The sequence below is a fragment of the Myxocyprinus asiaticus genome, chromosome 30 (assembly GCF_019703515.2).
Source record: "Myxocyprinus asiaticus isolate MX2 ecotype Aquarium Trade chromosome 30, UBuf_Myxa_2, whole genome shotgun sequence".
In the NCBI taxonomy this organism is placed as follows: Eukaryota; Metazoa; Chordata; class Actinopteri; order Cypriniformes; family Catostomidae; genus Myxocyprinus; species Myxocyprinus asiaticus.
Window position 1 is genome coordinate 12,553,534 of NC_059373.1, and position 13,689 is coordinate 12,567,222.

Genomic DNA, 13,689 nt, shown 5'->3' on the forward strand with positions numbered 1-13,689 from the left:
AAATAATTCCCATTGAACATGGATTGGATCTGTTGAACACATGACAGGTCAAACTTTTAAAGAGAGCCACAATGAAAGATAAATGGAAGATAAAAAGATTTAAAAAAAAAAAAAGAAAAATAACTAAATATCAAAGCATGATGCTTGATGTAAAAAAGGATTATTTTGTACTTCTAAAACATTTTTGCACTTCTGTTTTTGCTGTTAAAAAAAACAGAACTCTGACACTGACTACCAACCCTGGAGTCACGAGTTCAAATCCAGGGTGTGCTGAGTGAATCCAGCCAGGTCTCCTAAGCAACCAAATTGGCCCGGTTGCTAGGGAGGATAGAGTCACATGGGGTAACCTCCTGGTGGTCGTGATTAGTGGTTCTCGCTCTCAATGGGGCGCGTGGTAAGATGTGCGTGGATCGCGGAGAATAGCGTGAGAATAGCCTCCACATGCTGTGAGTCTCCGCAGTGTCATACACAGCGTGCCGCATGATAAGATGCGCGGATTGACTGTCTCAGAAGCGGAGGCAACTGAGACTTGTCCTTCACCACCTGGATTGAGGTGAGTAACTGCGCCTCCATGAGGACCTAGTAAGTAGTGGGAATTGGGCATGCCAAATTGGGGAGAAAAGGGGATAAAATTCATTAAAATAAAAACATTTTTTTTTTTTTTTTTAAAAAACAGAACTCAAATTTGACATGTTTGTATAATTGAACATCACAAATTCCTATTATGCATATGTTGGGCAATTCCACAGAAATGTCAACCACATCATGGTAAAATAAAAAGTTACCAACTTTTAGGTTCTGTTGTGGTATAATGGATAATATATAATGCTGTGCAGGAGTGTAAAAAGTACTCAGAAATTATACTTAAGTGAAAGTTAAATTAAAAGTCCAAGTATCTACCCAAAAACATACTTTAGTGAAAGTAAAAAAATATTCACATTAAATTGTACTTAAGTATTAAAAAAGTAAAAAGTAAATTTTTTCCTAGCTGGAATGAAATCAAAAGAGGAGATTGTGTGAGAGAGGTTGTTGTTCAGTTCGATTAGTTTAAGTTGCATTTTTACTGTCTCTGATGAGTGTCATGTTCCTCCCCCAGTGGCATTCGCAATCTGGTCAAAAAATCATGTTACAATAACTACATTTTTGCAAAATGATTTTTATATGGCCTGTTGTATATAACTACAATTTCCTGGTGGAATGAACACTAGAGGCGCTGAAACAACAATTACTTTTTTCCCCTTTCACTCAAATCATGAGTAAAACATCAGATTATCATAAACATTTATTTTTCATTCTGTTCCTCACACAATGCTATCTTATGACATATAAACACTTTTACTATAGCACATGACTAATTTTAACGTTTGCATTGAATAACCAACTACATTTACAAGCTTGTTTAAGTGTGATCAAATTGTGCAGGAGCTCAACTGATAGAGTGTTGCATATGCGATACAAAGGACCGGGTTACAAGTCCTGAAGAGCACGCGAGTAGACACGTGAGCCGAAAGTGTCATAGAAGCACCACAAAATTATTTGGTTGTGTTTTTCATCTCACATTTCCTTTTTATGACACTATCGGTTAGGTTTAAGGTTTAGGGTGGGGAGGTTGGATTTGTTGATTTAATTCTTGATAGAACATTAACCTTAAAAACCTCATCTGTTCGGGAGAACATTACACTCGCTTTTAGCACCACAAAGTGAACATTATACTTCAGAACTGCCCTGAGAAGTGTAATAAGCCACATAATTTTATTTTGCAAAAATGCTGCCATATTCACAATATTCCTTGCACGTGAGAAGGCACCCAGCCCCTTGAGACATAGAGAAAGATAAAAAAAAGAAAGAAAGTTAGTAATGTTGTTGGTTTTGTGAATTGTTTCTGAGGTTTGCTACCAAACCTTGCTGTTGAGCAGATGGATGAATTCAACAAATTTCATGATTAATATTTACTCAGATTCCATTATTTTTATTATCATTAGTATTTTTATTATCATTGCTGGTTTTATAGTTATTATTATGATTTATAGATGCCTAACAACAGCAGTAATAATTTAGCAAATAGGGAGTAGAAATTCATAGATATGACTTAAATATGAGGAGAAGTGTACACATTTAGTTACAAAAGCCTTTTGTTTATATATATATATATACAGACCCGTCGCTCTGATGTCTGTGGTCATGAAATCATTTGAGATACTGGTATTGGCCCATCTGAAGGACATCACTGGACCCTTTCTAGATCCCCTTCAATTTGCTTATCGAGCAAAAAGGTCTGTGGATGATGCATTCAACATGGGATTGCATCATATCCTGCAACATCTGGACAGACCAGGGACATATGCAAGGATCCTTTTTGTGGACTTCAGTTCGGCTTTCAACACCATCCTCCCAGCTATCCTCCAGACTAAACTACACCAGCTCTCCGTTCCCACGTCTATCTGTCAGTGGATCACCAGCTTTCTGACAGACAGGCAGCAGCTAGAGAGACAGGGGAAATTCACTTTCAGCACTTGTACAATTAGCACTGGTGCCCCCCAGGGATGTGTGCTGTCCCCACTACACTTCTCCCTGTATGCCAATGACTGCACTGCCAAGGACTCCTCTGTCAAGCTCCTGAAGTTTGCAGATGACACCACTGTCATCGGCCTCATCCAAGATGACGATGAGTCTGTATACAGAAGGGAGGTTGAACGGCTGGCTCACTGGTGCAGTCAAAACAACCTGGAGCTCAACACGCTCAAAACGGTGGAGATGATTGTGGACTTTAGGAGGAACAGCCCAACACTGACCCCTCTCACCATTCTAAACAGCACTGTGGCAGCAGTGGAGTCATTCAGGTTCCTGGGCACTACCATCTCACAGGACCTGAAGTGGGAGACCCACATTGACTCAATTGTGAAAAAAGCCCAGCAGAGGTTGTACTTCCTTCGCCTCATTATCATTCCCATTAAAAATAAAAAATGGCACTAGCGTGAATAGGGCTAGAGGGCGCCACTTGCATAAACAATGCTGACTAAAGCGCTGACTAAGGGTGCGTCTCAATCAGCTCATAGTTCAGTAGTCAGGACACTGACCAGTGAGTTGACCATTTCTAGGGCTGTGTCAATCGCAAAATTGTTTGCTCCCTAAAAATTCCCACAATTTACCACAAAAGCCAGGGAGCATCGTTGCTCACTATGTTCCCTTACTGGAAGCATCGTCATGTCTTCTGAAGTCTCTCAAGTCATTAGAAGAAGTGCTAGTGAAAATATATGATATCAAAATGTTGTTTGAAAAAGATTAAAAATACACTCCTTTGTATATTTATATTTTAATAACACTGTACGTTTTAATATCTAGTTCATTTACACAGCGATGTTGTTGGTTAATAGAGCGCAACAGTCTGGTTCCGGAAGTAAAAATCCCATTAGTTTATCTCTTAGATGAACTGATTGTCAGTGATAACTTATAAACCTTTAGAGGCAGACCTTGTGATCTACAAGGTTGTTCATTGATGGTATATGCTTCCATTGAAGTCATCTGTCTGTGTTATTTCATCTTCATTGTTTAAAAATCACGTTTGATAGCGGAATGCATGGCAAAGAAAAACTACATAACCCATGATCCAGCAGAGAAAGGGGCAGTGGTGGCTCAGCGGTTAAGGCTCTGGGTTACTGATCAGAAGATCAGGGGGTTCAAGCCCCAGCACCACCAAGATGCCACTGTTGGGCCCTTGAGCAAGGCCCTTGACCCTATCTGCTCCAGGGGTGCTGTATCATGGCTGACCCTGCACTCTGACCCCAGCTTAGCTGGGATATGTAAAAAAAAAAAGAATTTCACTGTATATGTATAACATGTAATAAATACAATTATAATAATAATTAAAAAGAAAGCTTCACCAATCAGAGAACTGCAGCCAACAAAGCTTACAAGTAGTGCCTCAGTGTGACCAACCATTCCCATGATGCACTGTGAAAGATTAATCAAGTCAGTGTCTCTTCACCCTTAAATTACTTATCTATTTTTACATATTGGAATATTTTGCAATAAACTTAAAAATATATTGTTTCTATACTTATAATCAACAACATAAAATCAATAGTTTTATATATTCCCATCATTTTTTATTCAATGACAGCAATGCTTCATGGGATTGTAGTCCATGCCCTCATGAAAGACATTAAGTACTCATCTTTGTACCTTTGTCTTTTTGTCAGATTTTCAAATACTTTTTAGCCTCAAAACAAAGTTTGTGGTGTTGTGATTTACCTTGGAGCTGGTTGGTTTGGTTCATGGCTTACAACTCTTTTAAGAATGATTTTAAAAAAAAGTCTATGGAAGAAATGACTGGGGAAAATATTTCCGGAACCCAGACAGCTGAATAAGTGGGCGGGTTGCGCTCTATACCAGCTTTGTTTATGCTGCTTTCAAGTGCACCTAGGAAGCTCGTACCTCCAAGTCGGGCATTCGTTCCTATGACATGTCACACCTTCAAGGCAAGGCAAGTTTATTTATATAGCACATTTCATGCACAATGGCAATTCAAAGTGCTTTACATAAAAATGATAAAGAAAATACAAGATACATAACGAAAAAAATTAAAAACTAATTAAGAACATGAAATAAGAATAAAAAGAAATAAAATATATTTTAAAAAAGTTAAAATGATTAAAATGAATAAAAAAGAAAAAGAATACTAAATTGTTAACACATACATTAACTGTTGTTAACCTTCTCTGAATAAACAGAGGATAACCAAAAATTGTTAACACACACTTTAATTGTTTTTAATCTTTCCTGGCACAGCAGAGAATAACTAAATTGTTAACACCACCCATAACTGTTGTTAATCTTCTCTGACAACACAGAGGATTACCTAATTGTTAGAATGAAAAAGTTATACAATATTAATAATAATAAAAAATAAAAGAAGAAAAAGAAGAAGCTAATCTTAAAAAAATATGCTAAGAACGAGAGCAAAAGCACTTTTTCTGTTGTACCGGTGAATAAACATGAGTGAATAAACCTACATCACTTCTAAACAACTTATTAATGCATATAATCTAACATTTTATTAATTAATTTGATTAAAACAAACCGCGAAGGTTTAGTCAATAGTTGACTGTCATAAATAACTGTCAATAAATATTTAAATAAATTACAGAAGTTGAAATAATTTAGCAAAATCTTTGCTTTTTGTCATCTTTCATGTGGACACGCCCCTTCCAACTCAGAAACTTTTGTATCATCTAGACTTCCGAGTTTCCCACTCATTAATAAGACCTAGCAGGGTCATTGATGTGCTCAGAACTCATAATTGCGATAGTTCCGACTCCACTTGAAGAGCACATTAATCAGCAAGCTCGTAATCGTGTCGCAGGTGATTGAGTCGTATGGTGCCCCAATGTTCAGTGGATGAACACCCTTGCCAGTGCCCGAATTGAACAGTGAAAAAAGTATTTATAGTCATAATCAGCCATTAAAGTCAGATTTGAGTGAAAGTGAATAAAACACACAGTTGTTGTTGCGCCTCTAGTGTTCATTTCACCTGGAAACTGCAGGGAATTGTACCTGGAGACATGTATAACAGGTTTTAGAAAAATTTATATAGAGTCACGTTTTTACTAAGAGACCAGGTTGGAATTTGCATTTTGGAGTGAACTATGCCTTTAAATTTACTAGCCAAAGTGCTTTTACATCTGTGCTGAGATATAGACTGTTTAGTATTTTAACTACTGGATCGAGTTAAACTTACTGTAACTACAACAGACACCTAAAGGAAGGGTTAACCTAAAATGAAAAATGTCATCAAGAGACCAAAATTTAAGTCGTTATTCACTGAAAATCGTACCCATCACTGCAGCCCTTAAATCTCATTCTTCATTTCACATATTCAAACTGGCATGCAAAGTTCGGTTGTGACAAATGCTATGCATCAACATGTCATTTTTAAACCTGAATGCGAACACGGGTGACATTTCACAGCTTAAGTGGAGGAAAACAGTATCAGTAAATATAGACAAAGATTTCAGCCAAATGCTGACCGGTCCAAGTGGAAAAATTGTTACAAATTCCAAAACCAGATGCAACCAAGCCAAGAAATTGAAATATACCATTCAGACTTACTGTGAAACTCAGGGGCGTATTTATTATTTATGAATTTATGGTTTATTTGTTAGGGACAGATACAATATACATAGATAAACTGAGAACAGCTATCCATTGCAAGTATCATAGTGTTTATAGCAAATGCTAATTTGCAACACCCCGTCCCTAGAAAAGTAGTAGTAACCATTATAGTAGTATCTCATATTTGACAAAGAGATTAAGGGATATTTAATTCTTTAACTCTTTGGTTCTGGCTGACTGGACCAATGTTTGAAATGTTTGACAGCAGTCATTAAATTATATGATAATTCTTCTTCTGTTTAATATGAACATTTTCATTCATACATGGTTGCTACATTTTAGTTCTAATTATAAAAGTTCTATGATAAAAAGTGCTTGATCGACTGATGTTTCTTAGTTCCGTTGATATGCTTTCTTTCAAATGATATAACATATTCTTAAAAATTCTTTCAAACTTTTGTACTGTGAAGAGAGGCTGATGAGATTTAGAATGTGCCCCCCTCTAGACCGTTCTTGTACGCCCCTAGTGAAACTGTTTAGAATTCAAGCAAAAACCCACCTTCTGCATGCCTATGTCAACCATCTCAACAGTTCCCCCAAGTCTCTCAATGTCTTTGGCTGCTATCTCCATCATTTTTTTTATTTCTCCTCGTTTCTCTGGCCAGGCAGACACACTCTGTACAGCAACCCATTGTGCCAGGCGCTTCAAACAAACATTTATACATTGTGTTTACATATAAATTTACTCCATAAACACAGTGTGTTTGTGTATGTGTGTGTGTGTATTATATATACATGTATGTGCCACTTGCTTGGCATCAACATATTCCAATATTAAAAACATCTGGAAAAAAATGAAAGAGGAAGAAAATTCAATTCTATACCTCAACATATTGGTCCTGGTGCTCATCCACATATTAAAGAGAATTGGAAGGAAAGACATTGCTGCTCCACAGTGATCCAATCACACAGTGACAGTGGCAGAAGACCAACTGACATTTAGAAAAGATTTTAGGTGTGTTGAGTTCAACTGCACCTCTATAGAGGACAAAGTCTGCCAATATTAAAAATAAATAAATACATACTGTGCTCTGTATTTGTAAATAAATGTAAATAATGAAAAATATTGTACATAGTAATAAATTAATTCATTTTCAAATATGATGTTAGTGAGTATTTATATGTCTGAAAATCTTGGCAGACAATCTGAACAGAAACCACAACATGAACAGATCTGATCAAAGAAACTTTGACATGGACAAAAAGCAGTGTGTGTACATGAATGATTCAGTATTTATCTTATTTAAAGGGATAGATCTCCCAAAAATGAAAATGTTCCCATTATTTACTCACCCTCATGCCATCCCAGATGTGTATGCTTTCTTCTGCTGAACACAAATTAAGATTTTTAGAAGAATATCTCAACTCTGCAGGTCCATACAATGCAAGTGAATGGTGATCAGACCTTTGTAGCACCAAAATTCACATAAAGGAAACATAAAAGTATCCATATGACCCCAGTGTTTAAATCCATATCTTCAGAAGCGATACAATATGTGTGGATGAGAAGCAGATAAACATGTAAGTCCCTTTTTACCCTAAATCAGTTCGAAAGATCATAAATATACTTACACAGGAATCACAATCACGGGAATGAGCATAGTTGTTAAATTATAGAGAAGTAACACATCTATTTGACTCGAACTTTTCACAGGTATATTATACAATTTTAAAATGCACGTCCATACACATCTGTGGCTATATATCAAGTCTGTATTCTCGCATTTAATTTTGTCAACCACAAAATGAAACTGTGACCTCCAACCTTGACTTAACTCTGGAGCACTCTGAGCCTGATTGCTGCCCCTGAAGTAAAAACACGCCACCTCATTAACATACATACTGAAAAAAAAAAAAAAAATAAGAATAAATGAATACATTTATTAAAAATAAATATTGGAATATATATTAAAAAAAAATAAATGTGAAAATAAATAAATGTATAAATGAGGAAATTAAAAACAAGTGGAAATAAATAAATGTGGAAATGTATAATTAATACATAAATAAGGAAATAAAAGTATAAAAAATATTGTCCAATTTTTTAATGCATTTATTTATATGTACTCTTTTCTTTCATTGTTTTACACTTATTTAGAAATATGTATTTTAATATTGGCTTACTTGGTCCTCCATAGCAGTTGGGGGAGGAGTTGAAAGAGCCGTATTTAAACAGCATCGTGCTGCGCAGCGACTTAATTTCTGTCAGTCAGTCATTTTCTTTGTTAAGATGGGTTAATGTAGGCATAACAAATTCCCAAATTATCAATAAAGCAATTATCAGTTCAAAGGAATATCTGGATTCAATACAAGTTAAGCTCAATTGACAGCATTTGTGGCATAATGTTGGTTACCACAAAAACTAATTTCGACTTGCCCCTCCTTTTCTTTAAAAAAAAAAAAAAAAAAAGCAAAAATCGAGGTTACAGTGAAGCAATGAATGGCAGTGAATGTGGCCAATTTTTGAATAGTTTAATCCAAAAGGAGGCAGCTCTTCCAAATCAAAAGACTTCATAAGTTCGTATAGACATACTGTATAGGATAAAGTATAAATATTGGAGCTCAATACTTGGGGTATATAAGGGTCACCATATACAAATACTTTTAAAGTGGAAAGACATGTTTAAGTAACATTTCTAAGCAAATACATATGAAAAAATAACTACTTCAGCAAATGCTTTTTACACATTCACTTGTTACTTAACTTTATTCAGTTTTTCACAAGATTTCATAACATGAACTATTCTATTGCTATTTGAGTATTATTCTGCTTTTAGTAAACAAATGGTGTATATCTTAGAGCTACAGTATAATGTTAGTGCATATTTCACAAATAAATCTCCTTTGTGATTGTCTTGAAGCAGTCAATGTAGGCCCATGCTGCAACAAACCCACCCATAATAAAACATTGTTCTTGCTGCAGCTCATCAATAAAGGCAATTCATTTTGATTTTTGGCACATATTTAGTTTTGATTTGGGTATTTATTATGGATAAAATGAACTAATAGCATTGCCAGGAAAAAATAGAGCTTGAAAACACAAACAGCAGAAACACATTAAACATTTATTAATTCCTTTAAAATAAAGTGGCATTTTCAGAAGAACAAAACTAGAAAAGACATGTTTCTGATGATTATAATTGCAACAGTGTAAAAACATTTAAATACAGTTGTAAATCCCAGATAAGGCCATTAAATAATCCAAATGACCTTATTACTGAATGCTCGGATCTTGTCCAACCAAGATGTTGATGAAAAGAAAAAATGTAATAAAAAAAAAAAAAAAAAAAAAAAAAATAGGAGCACAGAGATCAGTATCTATATTTTGTGGAGTAGTCTTTAGGGGAAACCACAAGACCTCTTCCTTTCCTCGCCCCCCTGTAAACTGTCTCAACAATGTCAATCATTTCCTGCTTGTCCTCCATGGTCCAGTTTATTTTATTGTTGTTACCAGTGCCAAGATCAATCATGATGTGCTTGTTCCTGAGATACACATAGAAAAGCATAAACAGGCATGTTATAAAGAAAAGTATGCATCATAAAACTAGCACCACCTTTAAGAAAACCGTGCCTGTGGGCCGTGAATAAAAAGGTTTCTTTTTTTATTCTACTTGAATTCTCCGCTAGGGGGGAGACAACTCTATATACACAAGACCTTCAACACATGCAAAATTACAAATCCTTGCAATAAAGGCCTAAACCATTTAGATATGTAGTAGTCTTTAATTTAAAGAACTTAAGTTATAAATGCACATTGTTCACAAATAATTACAAATGTAGTTCTTGACAATGTAGTCTTAAAGGGATAGTTCACCCAAAAGTGAAAATTCTCTTATCATTTACCCACCCTCATGCCATCCCAGATGTGTATGGCTTTCTTCAGCAGAACACAAAAGATTTTTAGAAGAATCTCTCAGCTCTGTTGTTCTATACAATGCAAGTGAATGGTGGCCAGAACTTTGAAGCTCCAAAAAGTACATAAAGGCAGCATAAAACTAATACATTAGACTCCATTAATGGTTAAATATATGGTATATGGTTAAATATAACCATATATGGTTAAATCCATGTCTTCTAAAGTGATGCAAATCAGTTTTGGGTGAGAACAGACCAAAATTTAGCTCTTTTTTTCACTGTACGTCTTGTCATTGTGGTCTCTAGGCACGATGCTTTTACACTTCCTAGTGCTTCATGCATGCGCAGAGCCAAAGTCTTTTTACCAAGTCAGTTCACTCGGCAGCCATCTTTAAAATGCTCCCAGACAGCTATTGTTTTGTAAACACACAGCATATAAGTGCAGATCCTATATACTTGAATGGGGAAAGAGCGAAATCTCCAAAATGGTTGGTCAAGGTTACGATCAAAGTATTTATTTCAAATCAGCAGTAAAATCTGACAACAGTGGTATCATAAATTGTTCTTTTTTAGCTCATTACACAAAAAAACGAAATTTTCAACTGAAATGTGCATACGCAATTTCCCACAAACATATCATGATTTATAAAAAATAAACCCATAAATGTGCGCACCGTCCGGACACTCTTGGCTGTGCATACGCACTCTTCTACTGGTGTGTGTGAATTGACGACTCCAGCTGGACAAATAATGAACTGAACAGACTGATTATTCTTGATTTTCATTTAGAATAAAAAAAACTATGTAGTTAAGCACTTGAAACAGAAGTAATCGTTAAGCCAATAGAAGGCTATATTATTTGTATGTTTTTTGAATATAAAATACCAGTCAAATATAAAATCTTAGTAATGCGATGATATCAGACAATGCTGCACAAAGAATTTTAATAATTTTCGTTTCGTTTATAGTACTAAATATTTAACTTCTCAATAAAAACACACTTAAAACGATTTAAAAGTTTTTCTGAGAAGCAAAATTGCTTAGGTTAGATTTATGTCTGCAAAGATGAAAACATTTTACCAAGTGTTACTCAAGATATATTCTTTGAAAACAAGTTCATATCTTAATAAATAATGTTTCTTCATGGTGCAGCATCTAACCTTTGGGCACATGTGACATTTACAGTCTTATCTCTTATAATACGATTTCTAATACCGTTAAACACAGTAATCACGTGTCTGGATGGTGAAATGCATATGGTAATTGTATGCAGATAATTATATGCATAGTAAAAACAGCCGTTTTACACTCCATATATGGTTATTTTGGGGAGGAGACGGGGTGGGGAATGAATCACGTGCATGTAAGCACAATCTTCCGCTAGCTGGGATTTATTTATTTTTTTTGTTTATATTTATTTCTTTATTTTTTTGTGCGTATGCAAAATCTGACTTTTGTGCTTACACTTTTAGGAAGAAATCTGAGTTTTATACATGAGGCCCCTGGGCCGCATTAAGGTGCTGCGAGGCCCCGGGCCTTACTATTTCGCTGGGCCCTTGCCAGTCCCCAGGAGTTTGGGGCCCCCTGCAGCCACGGGGCTTAAGCCCCGGTAAGCCCATGCATTAATGTGGCTTTGGATGAGACTCATCTCTGCTAAATAGTTTCCGGCAGAGCGCTAGATGGCGCAAGGAAGTGTAATCGAGCTTTAAAACATGATCGTGCCAAGAGACTGCAATGACAAGATGTAAAGTGAAAAAGGAGTTGCCGTTTGGTCTGTTCTCATCCAAAACCAATTGGATCGCTTCAGAAGACATGGATTTAACCACTGGAGTTTTATGGATTACTTTTATGCTGCCTTTATGAGCTTCAAAGTTTTGGTCACCATTCACTTGCTTTGTATGGACCTACAGAGCTGAGATATTCTTCTAAAAATCATTCTTCGTATGTGTTCTACGGAATAAAAAAAGTCATACACGTCTGGGGTGGCTTGAGGGTCAGTAAAAGATGACAGAATTTTCATTTTTGGGTGAAATATTTCTTTAATGAATGTACCAGGTCAAAAAGGATAAGCTCAATCGATATAATTTTTGGCACTAATTGGACTCACTTTAGTCACTGTTTTAATAACAAATAATTAATGGATATTACTCAAGCAAATGTGGTCTATGTAGACATTGTGTTGCTACCTTAAGGCTTACCTGAAAAAGAACATGACTGTGCAAGGGTCATACAACTCATACATCTTGTTGAAATCTGGCACCTCTGTGATGTCCACGAGGTAAATGACTGCAAAATTCTTTACCTAAGGAAACATTTGATATTTAAGCACAAAAACAGACCAAAACTTTGATACAATAATGTTACAATGTTGATAATTCCCAAAGCAACGCTGTAAAGTTTCAAAGACAGGTCAACCCGATCTATTCGTACACCAAATACTCAATTAGCTGATGTAACGTTTTCACATTGTTTAGATGTTAGAAAACGAAAATACCTTCTCTGCCATGCTGTACAAAACCTCATCCATTTTCATACATGTAGGGTCCCAGTCGTGGCCAAAGCGGATAACAATCACACGATCCTCTTCGGATAAAATAGCCTGGTCAACCTGCCAGCCATTGTGAAGGTGAGGGAGCATGTACGACATTTTGATGAAGATCCAAATATACTCCTAAAAAGCACACGACAAGTTGGTGTAATACTTACGTGCATACAAACCATACAGATCTAAGCATGGAGTAAATAACCCCTTAGTAAAGCATTTCCACTAAGTTATAGTATAAAAAAATACGATACTGATTGTTTACATTTTACATTTAGCTTTGTTTCTAGTTAGCTATTAGCATTGAAAATTCTGGAAAATATTGACAAGAAATTACAGGTTGTCCATAATTAATTGGATCTAGATCTACAAAGACACGAAATTTAAATTGCGAATCTTACCTTACAATATAAATTAGGCTTTAAATGTTTGGAATAATTGTGCGTTCTGTGATTTTATTAGTTTGTAAGAGCGCTTTCTTGTATTTACGTACTGAACCGAGGGCTGCTAGTGGACAATGCTTGTAAACGTTAAACGGATACGATGTCACTATCGCCCTCTCCTGGATTGGAGCGCTCCAGAAGTTTCCAGAAAGAGAGTAGCGCCATATTTAATATTTGGCGGGAATGAAAAAGAGGCTGTGATGGGTAGATTTACAGTCTCTTCAATGGTGTGATACAAATTTACATTTACACAATTCATGTTGGTTTTTTGTCGTTTTTAAGTTTTTTTTTTTATTATTGTTTTTTTATGTACTATATACAGGGTTGGGGGGTAACAAAATATATGTAACGGGATTACATATTTAAAATACAAAATATAAGTAACTGTATTCCACTACAGTTACAAATTAAATCATTGGTAATTAGAATACTGTTACATTCAAAAAGTATTTTGATTACTGAAGAGATTACTTTGCATTTTATTGTCATTTGTTTCATTTAATATTTAGTCTTTTCAGATGGAAAACATTTATACATATAAATGATGCGATCCAAAGTGCATTTGAACAGCGGTGAAACACTTTCTTATGATGTGTTACATTCATACGAGCAGACAGAGAAGTAAGTTTGAAGTAAGTTTAGAACAGAAGAAATAGAAATAGACCTTGTGTAAATTGT

At 35.5% G+C, this 13,689-nt stretch overlaps 2 protein-coding genes across 3 annotated transcripts in view; both read right to left on the reverse strand.

Annotated features, from left to right (window-relative positions):
* Nucleotides 1–7,040, reverse strand: part of LOC127421410 (cytosolic non-specific dipeptidase-like) — a 29,756-nt gene extending 22,716 nt beyond the window's left edge. Inside the window, exon 1 of one of the 2 annotated variants that reach the window (XM_051664444.1) lies at nt 6,996–7,040. Coding sequence is in view for 1 of the 2 variants with exons in the window: in XM_051664445.1 (XP_051520405.1) it covers nt 6,671–6,745 (75 nt within the window). In the remaining variant the exon portion in view is untranslated. Of the gene's footprint in view, nt 1–6,670; nt 6,758–6,995 lie in introns of those variants that run through there. The other variant, XM_051664445.1, reaches the window with a different exon arrangement.
* A 2,182-nt stretch (nt 7,041–9,222) lies between these two features.
* txnl4a (thioredoxin-like 4A) lies at nt 9,223–13,104 on the reverse strand. The gene is made up of 4 exons (XM_051664453.1): nt 12,970–13,104; nt 12,521–12,697; nt 12,225–12,328; nt 9,223–9,654 (listed from the first exon to the last, which is right to left on the reverse strand). Exons 2-4 carry the CDS (start codon nt 12,671–12,673, stop codon nt 9,483–9,485), a joined length of 429 nt encoding a protein of 142 aa, XP_051520413.1. The 5' UTR covers nt 12,674–12,697; nt 12,970–13,104; the 3' UTR covers nt 9,223–9,482.
* Nucleotides 13,105–13,689: the final 585 nt, after the last annotated feature.

Excerpts from the sequence above, each read along its gene's own strand:
- txnl4a (XM_051664453.1), bottom strand. The coding sequence starts at position 12,673 with ATGTCGTACATGCTCCCTCACCTTCACAATGGCTGGCAGGTTGACCAG. Across the intron at positions 12,329-12,520 it reads TGTACAGCATGGCAGAGAAG|GTAAAGAATTTTGCAGTCAT; the intron begins GTATTTTCGTTT and ends ATGTTTCCTTAG. Across the intron at positions 9,655-12,224 it reads ACAGTCATGTTCTTTTTCAG|GAACAAGCACATCATGATTG; the intron begins GTAAGCCTTAAG and ends TGTGTATCTCAG.